The 21,257-nt window shown below is 39.4% G+C and overlaps 1 protein-coding gene across 1 annotated transcript in view; it reads right to left on the bottom strand.

Annotated features, from left to right (window-relative positions):
- SYNE1 (spectrin repeat containing nuclear envelope protein 1) overlaps nt 1–21,257 on the bottom strand; it is a 631,505-nt gene that overhangs the window by 405,865 nt on the left and 204,383 nt on the right. Inside the window, exons 6-12 of the mRNA XM_019526891.1 lie at nt 17,223–17,315; nt 14,339–14,517; nt 12,862–13,058; nt 12,595–12,704; nt 5,777–5,884; nt 3,927–4,064; nt 625–789 (exon numbers count right to left, since the gene is read on the bottom strand). Of these exons, the coding sequence (XP_019382436.1) occupies nt 625–789; nt 3,927–4,064; nt 5,777–5,884; nt 12,595–12,704; nt 12,862–13,058; nt 14,339–14,517; nt 17,223–17,315 (990 nt within the window). The remainder of the gene's footprint in view (nt 1–624; nt 790–3,926; nt 4,065–5,776; nt 5,885–12,594; nt 12,705–12,861; nt 13,059–14,338; nt 14,518–17,222; nt 17,316–21,257) is intronic.

The following is a 21,257-nucleotide window of genomic DNA, read 5'->3' as shown; positions in this document are numbered from 1 at the left end:
GGGGAGGGACTTTTGGTGGCAAAGGTCAGGGATTAGGGGACAGGACTTCCACTCACAATATGGCAACCAGGGGGTGGGGCACCTGTCAAGGGGCAGGGCTACCCATGCGGCCCTTGATAACTTGCCAAATTCAGTAAACAGCCTCTGCCAGAAATAATTTCCTGCTCCTGTGCTAGAGTCTCTCCAAATCCTCACTTTTCCATTCATTTGCAAAATATTACCCCCCACCCCCTTCCCCAGTGCCCTCTCAGAAAAAAAAAACCCAGATATCTTACAAAATAATGTTGATACCTTCTGGGATCAGTAAATTGGTAATAACACTTCACAGTCAAAGGTGTCATCTAACTGATCTAAAAGAACCAGCACAGACACCTGACCAATATCCCTCACTAGGAAGACACCATTAGGCCACACAGCTTGCCTATCCTACCCTGACAAAATCAGTGCCTTGAGTCAAAGAAATCTGAGGGCTTCCAATGTTGCCCAAGTTTCCTCAAAACACCTCACTTCCAAACATATACTATTTCATTATTATTTGTGCTTCATGATTGATTCACAAACATGAGAAAAGTTAGCACATTAAAACCATAATGTTATTCAGATGGATGATTCAAATATATCTACCTTGTGCTGTTCAAGCTTCCGATGTATTGCATTTGCTGTTTCCTCATGAGCCTGTTGAATGATTATTTCTTCCCTAAGTGCAGAATCTGCTCTATATAGCCAGGCACCTATAGTACCCAAAGGTGCAGGGAGAGATTTATCAAGGAGTATATGCCAATCAAGTAGCTGAAAAAGAAAATTAAGAAAACTGAATCTCCATTAATTACACAAGCAAATACCCTGAAAAACTAGACTCTTCACAATTGGTTGCTGATTAATCACAAGATCAAAAAAAATTAAAAGAACTATAACTAATGTGAAAGAGAGAAGCCTAGATAGTTAATGTAATTACTTCTACTTTTGAATTACCATAGTTTTTAGTCATAAACCTTGGACAGCTTTGTTCATCAGAAGTTTGTAAAGTAACTTCAATGGGTCCTAGTAAAACATGTGTACTACCAAGCATAGTCAGGTATTCTATATTTATACCACAATGATTGCTTTGAAAGCTTCCCAGTCCCCAACCTGAGAAATGCATGTTTCTTGAACTTTCTCTCCCTCAAAAAATGGTATTCTTCTCCAAATTATACCTGTCAAAGTTACAGAAGTAGCCTTACGCACATTTGAACCATGGACAAACTCATGGACTATATGTGGGATTACATGTTAGTTAGGAAGTGCTAGTTTGAAGGAATGTTAGTCTGTGTTAAGAATAACTAGTGCTAGTGACCAGTTTCATGTCTGTGGTTAATGCCCTCTAATGTACATTGCTCAGATCTTCCTGCCTGCCGGTGGCTTGAAGGGGTGCAGCATAGTCTGCAAGGATACCAGAAGCAGGCGGGGGAGAGAATATCCTGACTGGCACTTCTGTAACTCTCAGGCCAATCAAAGCAGCACGGCAGTGATCCAAGGGTGGAGGAGACAATGGGGAGGCCAAGGAAACAACTGTGGTGGTAGGAGAGAGATCTGGAGGTGGAGGGAATGATTTGGGGGCTGGCAGCAATTGGAGGGGCAGCAGCCCAACAGCTTCCCACCCACCCATTCCCCCCTTCCTGCTACCTCTCCTCCTCCTTCCCCATCCAATTCTGCCCTCCCCCTTACTCCCAGTTCCCCCACCTCCTTGACCCCTTTTCTCTCGCTCCCCACTCACCCTATCCCCACCCACCTGTTGCCTATTCACAGCTATACCCAGCTGTCAGTCCAGGGCTGTAGAATCTTGGGTGATAGCCAGTCCACCTAGAAGCAGTGCATCCTGGGATATCACAGGACTGCAAATTGGTGGTTTTACCTCAGGGGAACACCCAGAAGTTAAATTTAACTCAAACTAGGTAGAATAGCTCAAAGATAATCCTTGCCAGAAGTGACATAACTTTAAGATGCCTAAAGGGAATTTAGCGGTAGTTAATAAGCCTTAATGTGAAATCACTCAAGTTTTAAGTGTTCTAAACATGATCTTAAGTGCTCTTAACAAATTGTAAGTGCAAGCTCACTCTAATACTTCACCCACTATCAGAGCTATTAACACTTATTTTATCTTAGTGAATGGCAAGAATCCTTTCAGTTTAGTGGGATACAGCACTTGTTTCTTACACTTATTTATACAAAAGCTACTTTCAATTATCAATACAAATTCTAAAACATATTCATTTTATTTTTCCCTCTTACTTTGAGTCCAGTACAATTGAATTTATAGTGGTAAAGTATACTAAATCTAGTCTACTGTCATAGTCCTAATTCAGGACATTAAAAATAATGTAAAAAATCTGGTTGGTAAATATATGATCCATGGTTGTGGTAATAATTTTACTAGATCTCATTTGGAATAACCAGAAACTCATGTTACCACTTTCAAGGAGCTTTGCCATGCCAAAGAAAAACCATTAAATCTATACATATATGTCAACGTGTAGGGTTTGGTAAGGCTGATAAAAACTGCTCTGGAAATTAGTAGGAGATACAGTATATTTTTCTGCGCGGTCAAAAAATAATGCTTATATGCCAATCCTCCTTGAGGATAGCTGTGAGCTATCTACCCCAACTACACAATTGGTTCAATAAAAAATATTGCCCTATGAAATCCTTGCCTCTTGCATAATTTCTGAACCATTACAACTACAACATCACACATACAAATCTACACTATCACTACCACTGCATTTTCAACAGACTTAATATTGGTATTATTAACATGTTTTCTGGGGATCAATGAGGGCCACTTCCACATAGTGATTCCTGCTAATGTTTTTGACAGCCAAGAGCTCCCAAATTGACAAAAATGCCAAAATGCACGAGGATAAAGATACAAATGCCATTTTTGTCATACAAAAGAAGAACATGTTTTCTAAAGTTCAAAATATTATGAGGGGAAAGGATTTCTTAGGGCAATATCTTTTACTGGACCAACTGTGTAGCTGGTATAAATAGCTCACACCTCCCCTCAAGGAGGATTGGCATATGAACAATATTTTTGACCAGCACAGAAAAACATACTACATCTCCTACTAATTTGCCAGAAGACTTTTCATATAGGTTTGCATTTGGTACTCTTCACAAGTCCTGCTGTAGTTGGACTACTGGCTAAGAAGGGATTAAAAAAGGCATTGGGTGAGGAGGAGGGAGGCTGACTTTGTAGCCCAGTCCAGAGAGCACCTCCATAGCAGAGAAAGGACTTCTATCTTCTGGTTAAGATAGAAGCAGTTCTGAACTCAGATGCCTAACTGCAGATGCCTAAATAGGTTCTCAACAGAAAAGTTAGGCATATATATCCTCTAAAGCACCTAAATGTTCAGGAAAAGGTTTTGTGGATCATTCCCTGGGACTTAGGGGTGCCTATACATATTCAGGGAAGATATTTCCAAAGGTGCTGTAACTTTTGCACTTTACTTAAAGCACTTTAAGTATCACACCTTAAAACTTAACAAACATTCGGCTTGGTGCAAATTTCGTGCCTTGCTGTAGTTTTGAAGAGTAGGAGGCAGGGGGCACCAGACATTGCACAATGGTAACAATTAGTAATTACCTCTTTGAAAAGCCTGAGTTAAATACACATGCAATAATGGCAAACTAAGTAGGCTAAGACACACTACAGCAGTTTGCCTTACATTTAAAACACAAACAACAAGGTTTAATTAAGGCTACTTCTGCCATTTTAAAAACATTCTAAAATTGCCCATGTGTAAGAAGTGATGGCTTCAGAACGCTTCAAATGGTGGAAATCATCATGTGTATAGGTGTCCAACTTCCACCTACAATCTAAGTCTTATGGGAGTGTCTGTGTCTTTATTATGCCCGATACAGAATATTTATTAAGTGTTTTAACTTACCCTAGCAGAAACTCTCTCCCAAGCTTGTTTCACAATAGCTTGATCAAGCGACAATTTACCATCTTTCCGTAAAGACTGAATTCCAAGTTCAACCTGTTTTCTCTTTACTTCATACTGGACTCTGAAGTGCTTAAATGACTGCAAGATGAGCAAATAAATACAATCAAATGGCATGACAAAAGGGGGGAGTATTTAATAATTTTGAACAGACAGAATATTCAGTCCTTCCCAAGTGGGAACAGGTCTAGGGCCACAAATTAAGAACCCCTGCACAACATTCTTATTAAAAGCTTTAAGAGGATGACCTATTCAAGAACCCTCCATATAGATGCATGGTTCTTCTGTTGTCCTCTTCCTATCAGATACCTAAGCATCAAGTCAAACTAGCAGTACATTCAATTAGATTAATAAAGTTATATTAGAAATTGGAGCTTACTTCAGGGACAGAAGAAAGCAGTGGTTGGGACAGATAGGAGCTGCAAAGAAGAATTCCAAAGGAATAAGTAAGCTTGGGGAGAAAATGTGGATTGAAATGTATGCCGTTTTACTTCTGTCATTACTGACATGACCGGTAATGCCAAACCCCAGGAAAGAAAAAGGGTTTAGGTGAGCACTTTATACATTATGCCTATAAGAATTCCACCTGCTTACAACTATCTACTAAAATCTTTAAACCAGCACTAGCAGCTAGGGCCTGATCTTTAGTTTTGTCACATGCTTGATATCCCTAGTGAAATGAATGAATAATTCGGCTACAGAGAAGAATTCTAGGAGTATGTATTATGGGTTAAAAAATATTGAACTGGCGCTCTGCTTAAAGATCTGCCAAAATTAAAAAGCAGACTAAAAGTTTCTTTTAACAAAAGATATCTGCATTGCTTTACATTGCTTTAGAACTGAAACACTGCAAGTGTAGATTTGTTCCTTGTAGCTAAATAGAATAAATCAAGATTTATATAGACAAATGAGCTACTCCAAATTCAGATGGAATAACTGAGCAGACTTTGACACAAACATGTGATTGTAATGATAGAAGAGAACTCAAAGGTGAGAAGTCAAGTGTAAGCGAAGCAAACTGCCTGTTTTTAGTATTTCCCTCAAAGTTATTAAATCATCTTCTTCCACAAAAAACAAAACAACCCCCCACACCTCCCAAAAAAACCTATGCCAGGGTTCTTCATGTGAGAAAATCTCCACCAAAATCACCCTAACATCATCTTTTCAAGGGCCTAGAATTTGTCTGTGTGGAAAAGGCAGGGAAATCAGACCCATGAGTGAATGGGTATGTGTTTCTAAAGGCCTTGTATTCTCCACATTATCTTCGGCTTTTCTCTGGTGAAGTCACACTATCCTATCCTGTATCACGATACGAGAGGAGCAGGCTTTTTTCTTCCTGTGGAAAATATAATAGTCCCAGATGGTATTATATATTCTGACTAAACTCTATAGGCTTGAGGTGGGGGTAAAATGAAATTTCCAGCCCTACTAAAGACTTGCTAACACTTCTCAGCTTGCCCCTTACCCTCCAAATGTCCCCCATCATATAACCACAACATGAAGGCTTATGAAGCATTTGTGTATGTTACCCACCTCTTCTCAGAGGCGACTAAGCCCTTCTCAATGCTACAGTAAGATGTATGTTAGGTAAAAATCTTCTGGATACAGTTCTACAGGGCAAAATGTGGGGTCTACATTTTCGTACTTTTCAGATGTGTTCCATCTGTGAAAGGCAGATACTAATGCATGTACATGCTAGCACTGCAATACTTATAAGTAAAAGACTTATAGATGCAGGGTGTGCATTATATTTAATTGTGACAAAAAAATTCTGACAGTTTCCTGTAGGTTACCTGGTACTTCTCCTGTAAGCTTGCTTCTGTCATCTGGGCCCTTGTCAGGTCTCTTTCAAACTGTTCTACCCAAACTTTCAGGTCTCTCAGCATCAGTCTGTCTTCCTTCTGTGCAGACAGAAAAGCCAAAAGAATGTTGCAACCAGCTACTGCAGAGTGCCAAATACAGGCAAGACAATGCTCTTACCTAGCAGAGAAATGTTCTTTATTACAAAACAATGTCAATATTGGCATCTGTCTCAATATTTCTGCATGCACCCTGACTGAATGACATTGCACAGGTTGGAGAGCAGAATTTAGATATCTAAATATGAGCTTCATCTAACTGGGGTGAACATTTAGGGTACTGCAGAGTCAGATAGAGCATACGATCACATATAACTTTCATCTAAAAGCCATCCTTAGATTAAACCATTTTAATAAATCCCCAGAGCTAACTGTAGTTTGCCACATTTAATATAAATGGCATCATTTGTTCAGGATGAATCACCAATAAAAAGTCTGCTTAATTTATAGCAATGTATATTCCTGATTTTATCATATTGCATAGTATCTTTGAAAAAACAGCGCATACTAATAGGATGTTGTAAGTTGGTATTTCTGTTGGCTTGATGCATTAAGTGCACCACCTAGCAGCAAGTTGGTAAAAGAGACAAATGTTTTTATATCCTTATATCTTAGTTGAGGAAAAAAACCCACAGTAAAATCACAATATCTTGATCATAGTTTCTTCTGCTTATATAACCACTGATATCACACTAACCTTCAAGAACATATTACTTGAATTCATTAGAGGAATTATGGAACTTTGCAATCTACTATCATCAAGTTCTTTCTGTTGCTGTGTTCTGAACAAAGTGCTCAAACAGTTAATAACAGAAGAATAGTGATAGGAATCATGGGCACCGACTTTCATTTTTGCCGGGGGGGGGTGCTAAGATGATGGACATATGGAAGGTTTTGCATATTTCAGGTGACAGCCCACTTCCCAAGGGGGGCCAAGGGTCCTCAGGCCCCCACATACGTGGCTTCCCCTCCCCTTAGTTGTTCCAATTCACACTACAGTGCATATGCCCTCTTGTTTGCAAATTTTAAATATTAGGGCAGTTACACACTATGCAAATGGTTCTTCTGCTTAATGCTAAGATCTTCTGTGACATGCTCATAGACCCGTGAATTCCTATCTCGGGTGCCAACAGGAAATGCTTGTTGGATTCTTCCTTTTTCATGTCCTTGTGACAGGTATTTAGCAGAACTTGTAGATTTTGTTAGAATCTGACAGGCCACACCATGAGCACTTCTGCTATGGCCTGCTTGTTGGATGTCATAACCCAGGATCCCAAATAGGAAGAAGCAGGTGCCTGTGTTCGGCGGGGGAGGATAAGTAGATGGGGTAGAATGGCTATAGAAAGCTCTGCAGCCTCTGACTTCCACTGAAGGAAATAAGGTGTATAATACTCAGCCTTCTTCAGCTTTCTGTTACTGGCCCTTGTCAGGTGCTGGCTCTCTATTCTCACCTCCCTAAAATTCACATTGACACTTCTCACCATACATTCATCCTAAACAGGAGAGTGGAATAGATACAGTAAGGACTGGTGATTCATTTGCTTTCAGATCCCCTACTTGGACTGCAGTTCAGAGTCCTCTAATTACCACTGAGGAAGTGCCCCATGGCCAGTCTGTCCCGGTACTAAAATGCCATCTAGAACAGTGCCATCCATAATGCAGAATGCCAAGACCTGACACATGAAACAGTCTATGTGATGCATTTGGTACTAAAAAGTCAATGGGTAACACATGTCAATAGCTCTGGGAAAAGACAGCAGTGAATCCAGGAATGGGGCAGGCAAGGTGATACCCTCCCTCCCCCTCCAGACTTTGGCATGCCTTACATATGCAGTGAACCCTGAACTCACAACCTAGTCAGCATGGGCTTCTGCTGGAGCTCTGCATGAGCAGTGAGCTTTGAGCTTACCAGCTGATTGTGGATATAGTCTGGCCAGATCCTCTGCTTTTGTGCAAGCTCCAGAGCTGCTGCTGTTCACCCTCTCCCCAATGAATTCAGCAGAAGGTAAAAAACAAGCAATAAAAGTGGGGGTAGAAAGAGGGGAACAACCAGGAAATCCCAGGAACAGGTCTCTGTAAGCAGGGAAACCTTGACTTTCCCCACTAACAGAACCATACCCTGGAGATCTTGGGAGAACATCTCTAAATAGGGAAACTTTAGCCTTCCCTCCTAAGGGAAGGCTAGGGTACCCTAAATATGTCAGGGGTGTATCTGAGGTGCAAGCAGGGAAAGCTAGGCAGGCATTTGCAGGACTTATGGGGCTCAATACTGCACAGAAAATCCTGGGGTGCACAGAATTGGGCCCCACTAGCCCCTGGAGCACCTGCCTGGGATGGCTGGAGAGTGCAAGAGCTCCAGGCTTTCTACACTCTCTCACCACAAAGCAAATAGATGTCTGCCACAATAAAGTGGCACAAATTAATACCACCTTTGTGATAGCCACACATTTTTGGCATTTGTGGCGTGACAAGGCGTATGGATGTCTGTTTGCTTGGTGTTTGTACCACCACAACAATTTCTGTGCTGGCACAAAGGTAACAAAAGATTATGCTATTTCCACCCTAAGATTCCAATGTTCCAAGCAGCTGAATGCATCCAACTAAATCTAATCTAAACTAAAATCCCCAGATGAGTGAATGGAGAGCCACACACCAGGGCATCTGTCTTTGAAGATGTCTAAGTGCTGTGTGCCCCTCCAGGACAAACTAGGATTTGCTTCTGGGAATCCTCAATTTGCACACCTGTGGCCATTGAAAGTGTAAGAGAATTACATATCTACACAGGAAAATTATAGGATGTCTTTCTAATTCTCAGAAGCCGAGCTTCTACAAGGCTTTCATCTTTTTTTGGACCAACTGTATAGTTAGAAGAGCTGCTGGGCAAGCTTTAGAGTATTAGTTGCCTTTCCTCAGGTCAGCAGATAGGTGCCCTTCCACTGAGGTGTAGACCTGAGGAAAGGCATCTGATGCTCTAAAGCTTTTCCAATAGCTCTCCTAACTATACAGTTGCACATGCAGATGCTCCTAGCAGCTATATGTTATATGTCTAGTGAGTATAATAAGATTTAGCTCTATGATCTTGTGTATAACAGAAATTATATGCTCATAGGTAAATAACATGAGAAAAATACTAGTGCCATTGCAACAAGTGGGAGTGCTGCCACGAGGCCTGAAATTAACTGCTGAGAGTTAGCTGTTTACATTGGATAGATACATGCAGACTACATGGGAAATATGGACCTCTATTAACTGAAAGGGAGCTTGACCAGTGATTTCAGTGAAGCCAAAATTTAACCTTTTAAATTAATACTCCATTTATAACATAGTATTTGGCAAATTATTTATGTTTACCACACAGTTCCATTACAGAGAGATTAATTTCAGATACACTGCAAAATTAGTCCTGAGGTCAATTAAATGGAGTTTACTTACACAAAGGTTAAATTTTGCTCAGAATATTTTTGCTCATAAATAATAATTTCCTAGTATCTGCAATGATTAGGTAAGATCTTATTTCACCATTCTTTTTCTTGCAACCTGCCCCACCAGAACTTCTTTTCCAGTTTTTGAGCTCTTCATACACCCCCTGGTATATGCTTCACATTAACTTTATGTGAAGTATCATTAACTCTCTCTCTCTAAATCTCACTTGTAAGATGAGAAGATACCACACATTGGTCCCTGGCTTAAATGTAAGCATTTCAAAATCTCACTTTTGACAATCACAGTTCCAAGTAAAACGTGCATGATGGTAGGTGCAATTTAAACTACCTTAGGCAGCAAAGGAACCAGCAGTCATCCCTCATGTTGGATAAATTATCACACTTAACAACAAAGCCTTAATCAGTGCTTACTACTCAGCACTCTCATTCAGAACCATCAAAAGAATACACTTACAAACAAGTAAATTATTTTCTGAAGATAAGGCATCTTGAGCAGCATGTGGAACAGCGTGCAAACTACCACAACGAGTTGGCTTGTGGAATTATATCTAGAATTGTCCCTCTTTTAATAAATAAATAAATAATAAACTCTTTGATCTCTGCTAATATCTCTTTTATATCTATAGCCCTCTACAGCTTATTCCCTGAATGCTAGTCCTAAATGACATTTTAAAGTAATAGCATATTTTGTTATCTTCCCATGAATATTCATTGGTATACAGAGACAAGCAACTGAGTAAAAGTGCAGTGATTAATAGCCAATACAACCTGAAGTGTATAATTAGACAAGGGAAAAGTGGATACGAGCTCCCATATAACAAGAAAAAGCAAGATAACTTAAATCAGTCCAAAAAGTTTATGACCCAGCCTCAAAGTCAAAACAACTTATAACATTTTTAAACTGGTATCACTGAGGTTAAATTAAAGATTATAAAGAAAAAGGAGCACCCTTATATGGAAACAGCTAAAACTACTTATTGGTGTTTCATGAAGAAATTAATTACATAATAAAACAAGTATTTACTCAACTGGATTATCCTGTTCTTTCTGATATGTAAACATCAGAAAGCACATCAGTTGCTAAACTATTCAAATCCTCAGTTGTAAAGAACTGAGCAAGAAGTTTTATGCTTCCATAAATGCTGAACTACAGCAGATACAGTTGTCCAATCTCTCTGAAAATCCAGGCACTAACTAAGATGCCTAAAGATAAATTTGTATAAATAACTTCTGGCCTATGTAATTATCACATACCTGAATTTTCAACCTTCAAGCATAGCTATTAACAAAGGTAGGTACCATGAACATCATGGGACATGTAATCCTTAAAAGAGAGTTCTTTGCTGCTATATCCCTAAGGTGTGGTTACTCCAGTCTTCTGCAGATAATCTGCACTGCACCACTCAATAAAGCCCAGTGACCATGTTTTTACTGTAGATAGCCAGAGATTTCTTATATAATGAAATTATCTACTGACTTAAAGCTGAACATCAATGAAGTGAAGAACCTGAGATATGATATTTAATAAAAAATGATCTTAGGCTTTTCCTGGGTTACTATAAAGTTGACTATGTACATGAAGTACTCAGGTACCAGCCAACAAGCCAAACAACCTTTTTTCTATATGGCACCAATCTAAACATGGTTGGAAATCACTGTGAGTCCTTTTATTGATGGGAATTAAGGCTCTGATAAGCTTCAGTCCCTGATCCGATTCGGCGGAGATTTGGCCTGATTCGGTGGCTTTAATCTCTCTGAGTCGAATAGTCAATTTGGAGAGATTTGGAAAGATTCAGCAACTGGACATAGACACAGCTTTAAATGTTTTTTCTAGATACTTCTAGGTAGCAGGCGGCTCATGAATGCTGAGGTGGTGGGGTGGATAAAGCATCCCACAGGAGCATTCCCCTGCATGCTTGGCAACAGACCTGGAAGTGGACCAGAAGGACTTCTGGTCCACTTCCAGGTCCACTGGGGTGCTCAGTGACTGGTGCCTCCTGGGTCTGGGGGGCACCTGGGGTCCCCCCACAGCTGATCACTGAGCCGGAGGCACAGGGATGCTCCCCCCTCATGCTCTCCGGTGGACTCAGAAATGGACCAGAAGTATTTCCAGTCCACTTCTGGGTTCACAGCCAAGCATGTGCAGCCCCCACCCCCCCGTGGGATGCTCCATCTGCCCCAGCATCACAGCATTCGTGAGCCATGCTGGTACCTCAAGGTATTTAAAGCTGTATCTATGGCTGAATCACTGATTCTCTGAATCAGCATCGAATCTTCAGATTTGGATTCGGCCGAATCGAATGATGGACAGTGAATCAAGCTGAGAATAAATGATTCTGAAAACTAAGGCAGACATTTGGTTACTGTCAAATGATTAATGAAATTATCATTCTCCCTGGCAAATCATGAGGGGGCTCTGTGAGCTAACTCCATTTTTTCCTCTTTGCACTTCATGCATTGCATTCTCTTTTAATCTTGCCATGGAGGATCAGATACTGTTCCCTTCAAGGAATGTCTTTCCAAAAGCAGTCAAAGGAACCATGGATAGGAAGTCCTAGATACATCCTACCCTTTTACCCCTAGCTAGGGGTTGAGCTTCAGTGGTATTTCAAGCCTTTTACTCAGGGAGGAAAGGATCAGGATTAGGAATTTTACCATCATAACCATTCAGATGCCAGGCCAGTCCAACAATGCATGCAGAAAACAAGCAACAACAAATTACATCCTTAACTGAATGTTGTTTTTAGGGTCAACAAAAAACTGAATTGTGCAACAGACAGGTGACCCTGTCTATAACGTAACTATCCCACTAGTCCAAAAAGCCACATATTTGGGCATAAGCAATGTTTCAAACCTGTTCCTGCTTTGCAATCTTGATTAAAAGATGTAATGGAACAGTGGGGGCAGGTAGGGGACTCGTTGCTTCAGGTAATCTATTACTGCACTCTTACATGAATCTGAAAGGTATTTAAGGCACCATAGGATCACTGAGTTTGTCAGTGCTCAACAGAGCTCCTTCTACTCCTGACTTCCATTGTTCTCCACAGAGCAAGTATTCTTTTTACTAATCTATTTTGTGCATCTACAACAGTGTACCAGGGTTCACCTACAATACTAACTTTTTTATGCTCAGGTAATCCTGTCTGATGAATCAGGTGTTTTGTTTTGTTTTCTTTAATTCTGGCCTATCTCCAGTCTGATGCTCTTAAAAAAAGAATTATAAGTGATTCTGTTTTCAAAGCATGTAAAACTATGCCAGTTATGCACATAGATAACATTATTTCATATATAAATGTAAAAGAAACCTACATCATTCTCCTGTACATCAGTCACTGTGTGATGAAGATCTGGATATAGTTTTAGGAACTGTGCTACATAGGTCATGATGGACTTTTCATCTGGCTTGTCAACATCCACATCTGGAAAAGAGTAGATGACATCATAAGTTAATTCATAACCAAACAGCAGAAATATTACCTACCTTTCTGACGGAAAAAATACAAACAAAACTTTACTATGAAATGTAGCTAATGCAAACAGTCCAAGAAGTGATACAATAGAGTTTAGGTAAGGTACCTTCTGGATCAAGGAGTCTTGGGATTCCCAGTTCTGTTTCTGCAATTGTGAAGGCCTCTTCTAGGTTTTCCCTATTGGATCTCCCTTTAACTTTCTCCATGTCCACAAGTTCTGGACGAATTGCATGAATAACTGAGTGAAAAGCAACACCACTTTTCCAACTTTGTCCAAAATCTTTTACTTCAATTCCAGCCTGCCTTAAAATTTTACAAAAAAAGAGACAATGATTCATGACAATATGAAGACACAAGGTTTAACATTAGCCTCATGCCAAATGTATTTGTCTTACCTGAGCTCATTGGCTATACTAAGCCCAGAGCACTATGATAAATAAACCACAGTTATGGTTCTTGTATGTGGAAAACAATGAAGTATGTTGTTATGTTAAGTATTAGTTGTTCTCTTCACCATAGTTGAACCTTTCAATCTCCCTTAATTAAAAATGTAACTGTTTAGTTATTCATTTGCATATTTAGTTATATACCTACTTTTGTCAGGAAAATGACTGCAGTATTCATTTACCTTTTCCATAATAGATCATAGCACTTTTTGGACTGAACAGCAAATAAGAAAGTAGCCCATGTTAAAGTTCTTGTCCCAAACATAAGTTCCTACATCATGTCATACAATCCACTACCCTTATAGTGTCACTGTGAAAGTTCCACAAATGATTCAAAAGGAATCTAAATGCAATTAGCAATTTAGCAATGAGAAAGTAACCACTGATATGCAATGGTTGACTTTTCCATGGTAATTTTGAAAATTGTAGTATTATTGTGCATGTATGTAATTTAAGATAAGAGTTTATTTTAACTTGAACAAAAAAAACCCCAGGTAATTCCTCTTTACCTTTGATGGGAAGGACTTTCTTTTTTAAATTCTTTATTATTATTTTTTTTATTGTTGGAAGCAGCAGACAGACTACTTGTACCAAATGAAGAGAATGCAGAATAAAACTTGAAATATAATTTAGTTTACTAAGAATGCAATATTAATGCACTTTGTGTAATATACACTATTTTGAGCTTCACTTATTTATGACTGTCAACTAATTTTATTCAAGGACAGTAAGTGTTAATTGCTGGAGACATAATATCATTCCTTTAAAAGCTCTGTCACTAACTAGTACCTTTCCAGCATGGAACAAGCATTGTTATATCAAGGGTTCTGGCAGCAAGAGCAAACACAGTGTCATTCAGACAAAATCCAATTCCCTCTTCAGTTTTTCACTCTATCTGAGATAATCCTGCTTACTATTAGAAAGATCATAAAATGAGATTTTGTAACAGTAATTTAAATTATTTATTCATTATGTTTATTGTGTTAGTCCCTAGTAGCACCAGCCACGTTTGAGGACATCATTGTGCTAGGCATTGTACAAAAAGAGAAAAAAGGAGTCCTTGCCTCAAGGATCTCACAGTTTGAGTGGAGATCTTAAAATCCAGAAAAAATATAAACCAATGCAAGGGATACTTACTTTGCTGCTGTGTACTGCACCCATTTTAGCAAAGCCTTCTTAGCACTTCCTTTGACTTTGGTTACCACCTTCCGTTTAGTTGGTGGGCTTGCAGTTTCAGAACTGACAACACTATCCACAGAAGAGGCACTGCTAGACAGTGACTGCAACTGTGGAAGGTTGCTTGTGAGCTCTTCAATCTGTATGCAGAAAGGTATCAGTTATTCATATTAATCTTAATCACTTTGCTTTAGCAATAATGCCTTGTCTAGCTAAAACAGGATATAAGCTATGACTAAAAGAAATGGGCCAGAAAAAAAAAAGGGACCTTCATAAATCCTGCCTCTAAATGATGTCCTTCAGATAGAAAAGTATGCAAATGTGCAGTTTACATAACACCATCCATCCAAATTATAAATACTGGTTCAAAGAAAAGGTAGTATTATTGACTTTATGAAGACACTTCTGTTGATGCCTTTAGTAAATTTGATCCAGAGTGAGCATTTGAAACTTGCTTTGCAGACATGCTTCATTTATCCAACAATAACCACGAATGGATATGATGGGGGAGCTATGATCAGCAAGAGAAGATAACAAGAAATAATCCCTCTTTCCACACACTCCTCAAAACAGTCAAAATGACTTATTTGATCTCATTATAAAACTCCTGCATTAGTTTAGTAAAAATCAAATGACTGGAAGTTTCTACTTCAGAGAGGTCTACCAATGGAATAGTAGATATCTTCCAGATGAGCACTGAGAAACATTAACAAAGCATGACAGGGATACAATTATCTGCACTATCAGAATCATTAGTCCCCTAATTTTCAGAACATTGCATTCCCCACTAATTGTGTTTTAACATGAAATGGTTATTTTAAAGGGTTTTATAAAAATTAGGGTACTGGTTGTAGCTGTGTTGGTCTAAGGACATAGACAGACAAGGTTCTTTGGGTGAATCTGATATATTTTAGTAGACCAACTAAAATAGTTGGAAAAATTCTTCTTTGAAAACTTTTGGGTACAAACACCCTTCTTCAAGATGTGGAAGCTGAGCTGATGCTTCCTCAGACTGAAGAGGGGTGTTCGTCTGCAAAAGCTTGCAAAGAAGAACTTTTTCAACTATTTTAGTTCGTCTAATAAAAGATATCAGATTTACTCACAAAAATACGTACATTTTGCCTGCTTCAGAAAACAAAGGTTTAGGGATTTAAGATTTCTCAGCACACCACACAATCAAGCCCCCTTTGTGTGAGCATCAAGGTTTGGGAGCAGATATTATTGCCACTTCGCTAAAGCCACTATGCAGTTCTCCAGAATCTCAGATTTCATTTAAATAAAAAGTAAGTGTCTATGTGTGGTGGATCAAGTATAACTAATGCAATGACAAGTCTGCAAAAAGCTTGGGGTAACAACTCTCATAGGTATTATTTGTCCCAATCATCTTGTTGTGATGTTGACTCAGATGCTAGTGATGATAACTGACATGTTAACACAAAAGGAAAAAAATCATAAACCTGCACAATTTACTGTGAGTGATTTTGGCGTCACAAGAGGCACTGGGGATTCAAAGACATTCAATCAAAAGGAGCAAGTTCAAAAAGCCTAGCAAAGCCCAGGGGCATTAAATAAGGGGTTCTGGAGAAGTAAGCGGTACAGATGCTTATGATTTTCTAATGTTTCATTTTATCAACTCATGAGGACAGAGCCTATTTTGGGGGCATAATTTCAGTAGATTTTCCCTTTATCCCCACACTAATCAGAGTCAAATTTTGTCTGCAGCTCACAAACATATCAAAAGGTGTCACAAGTATGTCAGATTTCAGCTTTAAAATAGTAAATTATGTTTACATATAGACTGTTGAATGTTGTTATACAGTACATTTACAAACAGGTTCTCTAATAGGGCTGTGTAAAATTTTGCCAGCTGTTTTGTTTTGACACTGTTTCAACTCATTTTGAGCTCGAAACAGCTAAATTGAAACAAAATGAAAGACTTCAAAACAGCTTTGAAACTAAACAAGGGCAGTTGAAATGTTTTGAAAATTTTGAAATGTTTTGAGTTTTGAAGCTGGGCTTGCTTGCAGCTAAAGAGAAACTAAAGAGAGGGAGGGGTAAAGGTCTGCTCTGAAATTGATAAGTGCAGCTGGCCCATGGCTGTCATGCTTCCCTGAGATCCCTTCCAATCCCAGTGCTCTGGGGGAGGGACAGAAAAACAGCATAAAAAACATTGTTTGAACTGAGCTTTCTCTTTGCCTTCACACTTACAGGTGACATGAGTTTTGTTCTGAATAGTTTGTGGTGTAGTTTCCCAGAAACCCCTGCACCTATCTCCTTGAACCAAGGCAGGTTTCATGGCCTCAGAAGGGGCTACCATCCTATTAAGTTTCATCCAAATCAAGGAAGAAATGACAAAGCTATAGGCAGTTACGTGCTTCCCCATTACAGCCCAGGGGAGAAACGTCCAAACAGTGTCAAAACAGTGAAACTGTTTTGACAAAATGAAATGGAACAGTGCTTTCAAAATGAAACAAAACTCAAAATGAAACACTGTCCTGTTGAACTGGAAGTAGAAACAAAATGGTGCTGTTTCACACAGCCCTATTCTCTAAGGCTTATTGAAGATCCCTCTTAACAAGTAACTAAAAACCTTTTCCTTGTTTTGTTTTTCTTGGATAAAGTACTGAGAGAGTATATCCAAATATTTACTTGGCATAATTTTAAGTGCGTTACTCATTCTAAGTTACATTATCACCTTCAGTTAATATATATTATGGACCAGATTCTCAGCTGATGTATACTGGTTTGGCCTTGCAGATATCAAGGAAGCTATACTAGTTTATATCAGGTAAGGATCTGGACTATTACTTCTCAAGATAATGCTCAAATATACAACATATGGTACCTGAAAATATAAAATGATGGTCCACATCAAGCCCAGCACAATAGAAGGCCTACCATCAGCAATATCAGTTGAGTTGATGTTGACAAGCTTAATCTATTCAGAAAAGAAAATAGATGCAGTCAGCATATGTAGGAGAAGATAATAATTAATAGAATGAGTTTGGCATTTTGTAATATGTTTCTGAAACTAAGTACTTTCTTCATACAAAAATGTAGTGCAATGATCAGAATTTCCATTAGGACGCAGATCCAGTTATCTCTTAAAGCAGGGATTGGCAACCTTTTGCAAACACAGGCCACAACTTGCAACACAGCCAGTAGTGAGGGCACAGTTCTCCTCTAGCCACTCCATGTAACACTAAGCAGAGGCAACAGAGAGGAAGAGCAGCCCTCCACATGCGGGGCAGCACCTGGTTGGAGCAGCTAGAGGTGATCAGCACATCATTAGCAAAATGTGGACTGAATCAAATGACTGGAGGACAGTATGCACTTAGTAAAACACAGACTGGATGCCATCCTTGTAGCCTGGATCTTGCCTGTGTTCCATAGGTTGCTGACCCCTGCCTTAAAGTAAAGCAAGCTAGTGATTAGAAATATAACAAATGACCATATTTCTCAGTTCAATATTGGATATGATTTATCACAGAATAACATATAACCTTATCTATCTGCTTATTATATATAACTTAACCTAAAATAGGAAACACACTTCAGTATTTAACTTATACATTTTTGTATTTATGCAAATCTGTTATAGGGTTAAAAAGTCTGTGTACCAACCGGGGATCCTCTGTACATGGACTAGCATGAAAAGCAAAGGAGAAAAGGCAATATATACAATAAATGTCATGTTATTAAGTTCCAAGAAAAAAAAAATTCTAGACTGTAGAGAAAGCACCAACATAAACAAAACTAATCAGCAATGAAAAAGTGGTGCAAAACAACTGGAGCAAAAATTGTTTACTCGCTTGTTTATTACCTCAAGTTACTCATTCAGAGAATAATAAGCTGTTCCTGCTGTCATTGAGATGAAGATAATTAGAGAAAGAGAGTAGGAAGTATAGGAAATAAATGTGGGGCAAGGAAAGAATAAACAGAAGTGGAAAAGAAAAGAGGAGAACAATAATAAGTCACAGTTGTCAGTTGCACATTAGGGATCCTTTTGTTGTGAAGGACTTTACCAACATTAATGGAGATTTACAACATCCCTAGAGAGGAAAGCATCATTATGCATCTTTTAAACCTAAGTAAATAGAAGCTCAGTGAACACTAAATGACTAGTCTAAGGTCACACAGTAAATCAGTTACAGACACAGGAGCAGAATCCAGGAGACCTAACTTGCAGACTTAAACTAACTTCCAGTCTATGCTAACTTCCAGGCTCAATTTCATGCTAAAAGAAGTGCATATAAGGAGAAACTGAATATTCAGTATCCCATGAAATCAAAGAACATACAATAGCAAAACATATATTAGGAAAACAGAATAAGAGTGAAATAATCAGAACATTTGTATCAAAAGGGAAGAAAATATAGTAAGTTTGATTCTCCCCTGTAAAATGGCAATTTATAGGAATTATTTCAAGATTATATTAGTGTAAAACTGACCTCTATGGCAGGAGAATAAGACCTTGACATTTTAACCTTCCCTCTTTTCATATTATATTTCAGATGTCTATTAACAATTCTTTTAGAGATACAGGTGTTGAGAGAGACAGGTGAGAGATAAGTGTTTCAATAACTGTGTAGCTTAAAATAATGTACTAATTCCCTGTCTTGTGGAGAAATCAAAGTGAAAGCTTCTTTTTGTTAAAAAAAAAGAAAGACAATTTTCCATTCAGTACACAAGTACATGAATGAAATAATCTAATTACAATGTTCTGCATCCCTGGTCTGCCAACCCCTTCTTTTCTATAAAAACCAGTAGAGCCACAATTTATTATCAATAACATAATACACTTTCTGATGCCCCCAGCCAAGGACTGCCAAGAGGTTCTTGTCACATAGGCATGTCAGTGAGAAGATGGGAATGGCTGGGGAGCATGTCCAAGTTGGTTGGTTTGTTAGGATTTAGACAAGGAAGGAAACTAATTCCTTGTAATCTGTGTGGTTTCCAGCAAACAGAGAAGAGTGCTGTTCTCTGACTTAGCAACAGAGGGCCCACTAGAAACTGCCATAACATTCAAAGCAAAAAGATGACATTTCTACGAAGGATCATAAAGATAACACCTTCTCTTAAATTCTCACATAGAACATAGAAAGAGCCCAAGGAAAATTCCCCACGTAATATATTTTCCCCTATCCCCTCCTCCAAAGAAACCTAGTATAATTCTCAGAAAACCGAGGTTTCATATTTTCTCTGCTTGTTAACTAGGAAAAATTCCTGCAAAGAGTTTGGCTAAAGAAAATCTATTGTGAGCTTTGTCCCTTAACTACTGAGGCCCCAGCAAAGTCTTCTCTTCCTCTGTAAGGCAGAAATTTCATAATAGATCCCGCAGCTATAAAGATTCACAAAGTGTTCAGAAAAGCATTTGATTAGGCCTCTGCTCATATGAACAAATGTTATGATATACTCCAGGGATGTCCAGTTTCAGCACAGCCAGACAATGCAGGCAGCACCGGTGTGTGGCCCTCATGCTGCAAAATCCCTCTGCACCACATGGGCTGCACTGGAACCTGGCCTTTCTCTACCAAGCGTCAGGTGGAGAAGGAGTTGCAGGGTCATTTGGGCTGCCTGTGAGACAGCCATGATATACTCTAATTTTCTTTTGCTTCTATTAAGATACATTCAAGAACTAAAAAGAAAGCCTTCCAGGTACAAGGCAAAACCCAGCTTGATCCAAAAAAAGATTAGACTATAGGCAGTTAGCTTTCAGATTTTTGCAAAATGCAGTGCATCACTCAAATCTATTTCCATGTGTATGAAAATAGCAAAGCAATATTGTAGGTCACAGTGTGCTTTATCTGAAATCTTGGTTATATGAAATATCAGCTTTAAAGCTATCAGCTTTAAAAATAGTTCTTTATATATACAATCCCTAGAAGAAAAAATAAAAGAGAGAAGGTACTTCTGGCAACACAAGCTTCATTGCCCCCGGTACCTGAGAAACCAAAGGCAGCATTCAAAACTTGTCTGTAAGGCTGCGTCCAGATATGCAGCAGCATGCAGTTTGTGGTGCCACAAATGGCACATGGGGAACATTAAAACATGCCCAGCAGTGCAAATTTGCAGTGTAGAGCCAAAAATTGCTACCAGGATGTCTCAGTAGCAGGGGGGAAAAAAAAGGAAGGAAGGAAAAAAAGAAAGAAACAAAAAGCAGCGCAATGCATGTGCAACAACCATGTGCTAGTGCACACAGGCTGGGCCATCCAGGGCATTGCTCTGGCTGCCAGCCAGGCCTCTGTGTTGCCCAACCTGTGCCCCCGCTGTTCCAGGTCACCAGACAAGGCTGCTAGGGCCAGCTTCCAGCATTCCCTGGCTGAAAAGCCAGGAGAAGCTGGGTAAGACCAGTTTGCCTATTGTGGGACAGTTTTTCCAGCAACAAAGTGCATGTGCAGTGGCATGTGTGTGTCAATTTGTGCTGCTGCAAGCACATGCCCTTGTGACTACGTCCACATGAATGAGGATGTGCTTCTTGTAGCATCTCATGAACAAAAAAAATGTTCCCCGCATTGTAAATATGTGGCATGGACTTTAAGTATGATACCAGGAAATCCCAGTACCAAAAGAAAACCTGCCAGAAAAAGCAGCGTGGGGCGCACTCCTGGACCATGCCCTGAAGCAACTGGAGACTGGATCCTCCAAAGAGATCCTATAGCACCCTGCCAGAGCATCTTTATGCCTGCCGCATGCCCTGCTGGAGGAAAAAGAAGTGGGGCAAAGCTGGCAACAGTGGTTTGGACTCAGGCTCTGTCCCCAGTGAGCAGGGATTTGGAAGTGGGGGGACTATGTGGGTGGAAGGGACTGTGTGTGGGTGGGGAAAATGTGGGGGTTGGAGGACTGCATGGGGTGGGGGGGTCTGTGTGGGAGCAGTGGG

The sequence above is a fragment of the Gavialis gangeticus genome, unplaced genomic scaffold, assembly GCF_001723915.1.
Source record: "Gavialis gangeticus isolate Ggan-Ray unplaced genomic scaffold, GavGan_comp1, whole genome shotgun sequence".
In the NCBI taxonomy this organism is placed as follows: Eukaryota; Metazoa; Chordata; order Crocodylia; family Gavialidae; genus Gavialis; species Gavialis gangeticus.
The sequence above is the reverse complement of the archived record's forward strand: the minus strand, read 5'-3'. Positions and strand labels throughout refer to the sequence as shown.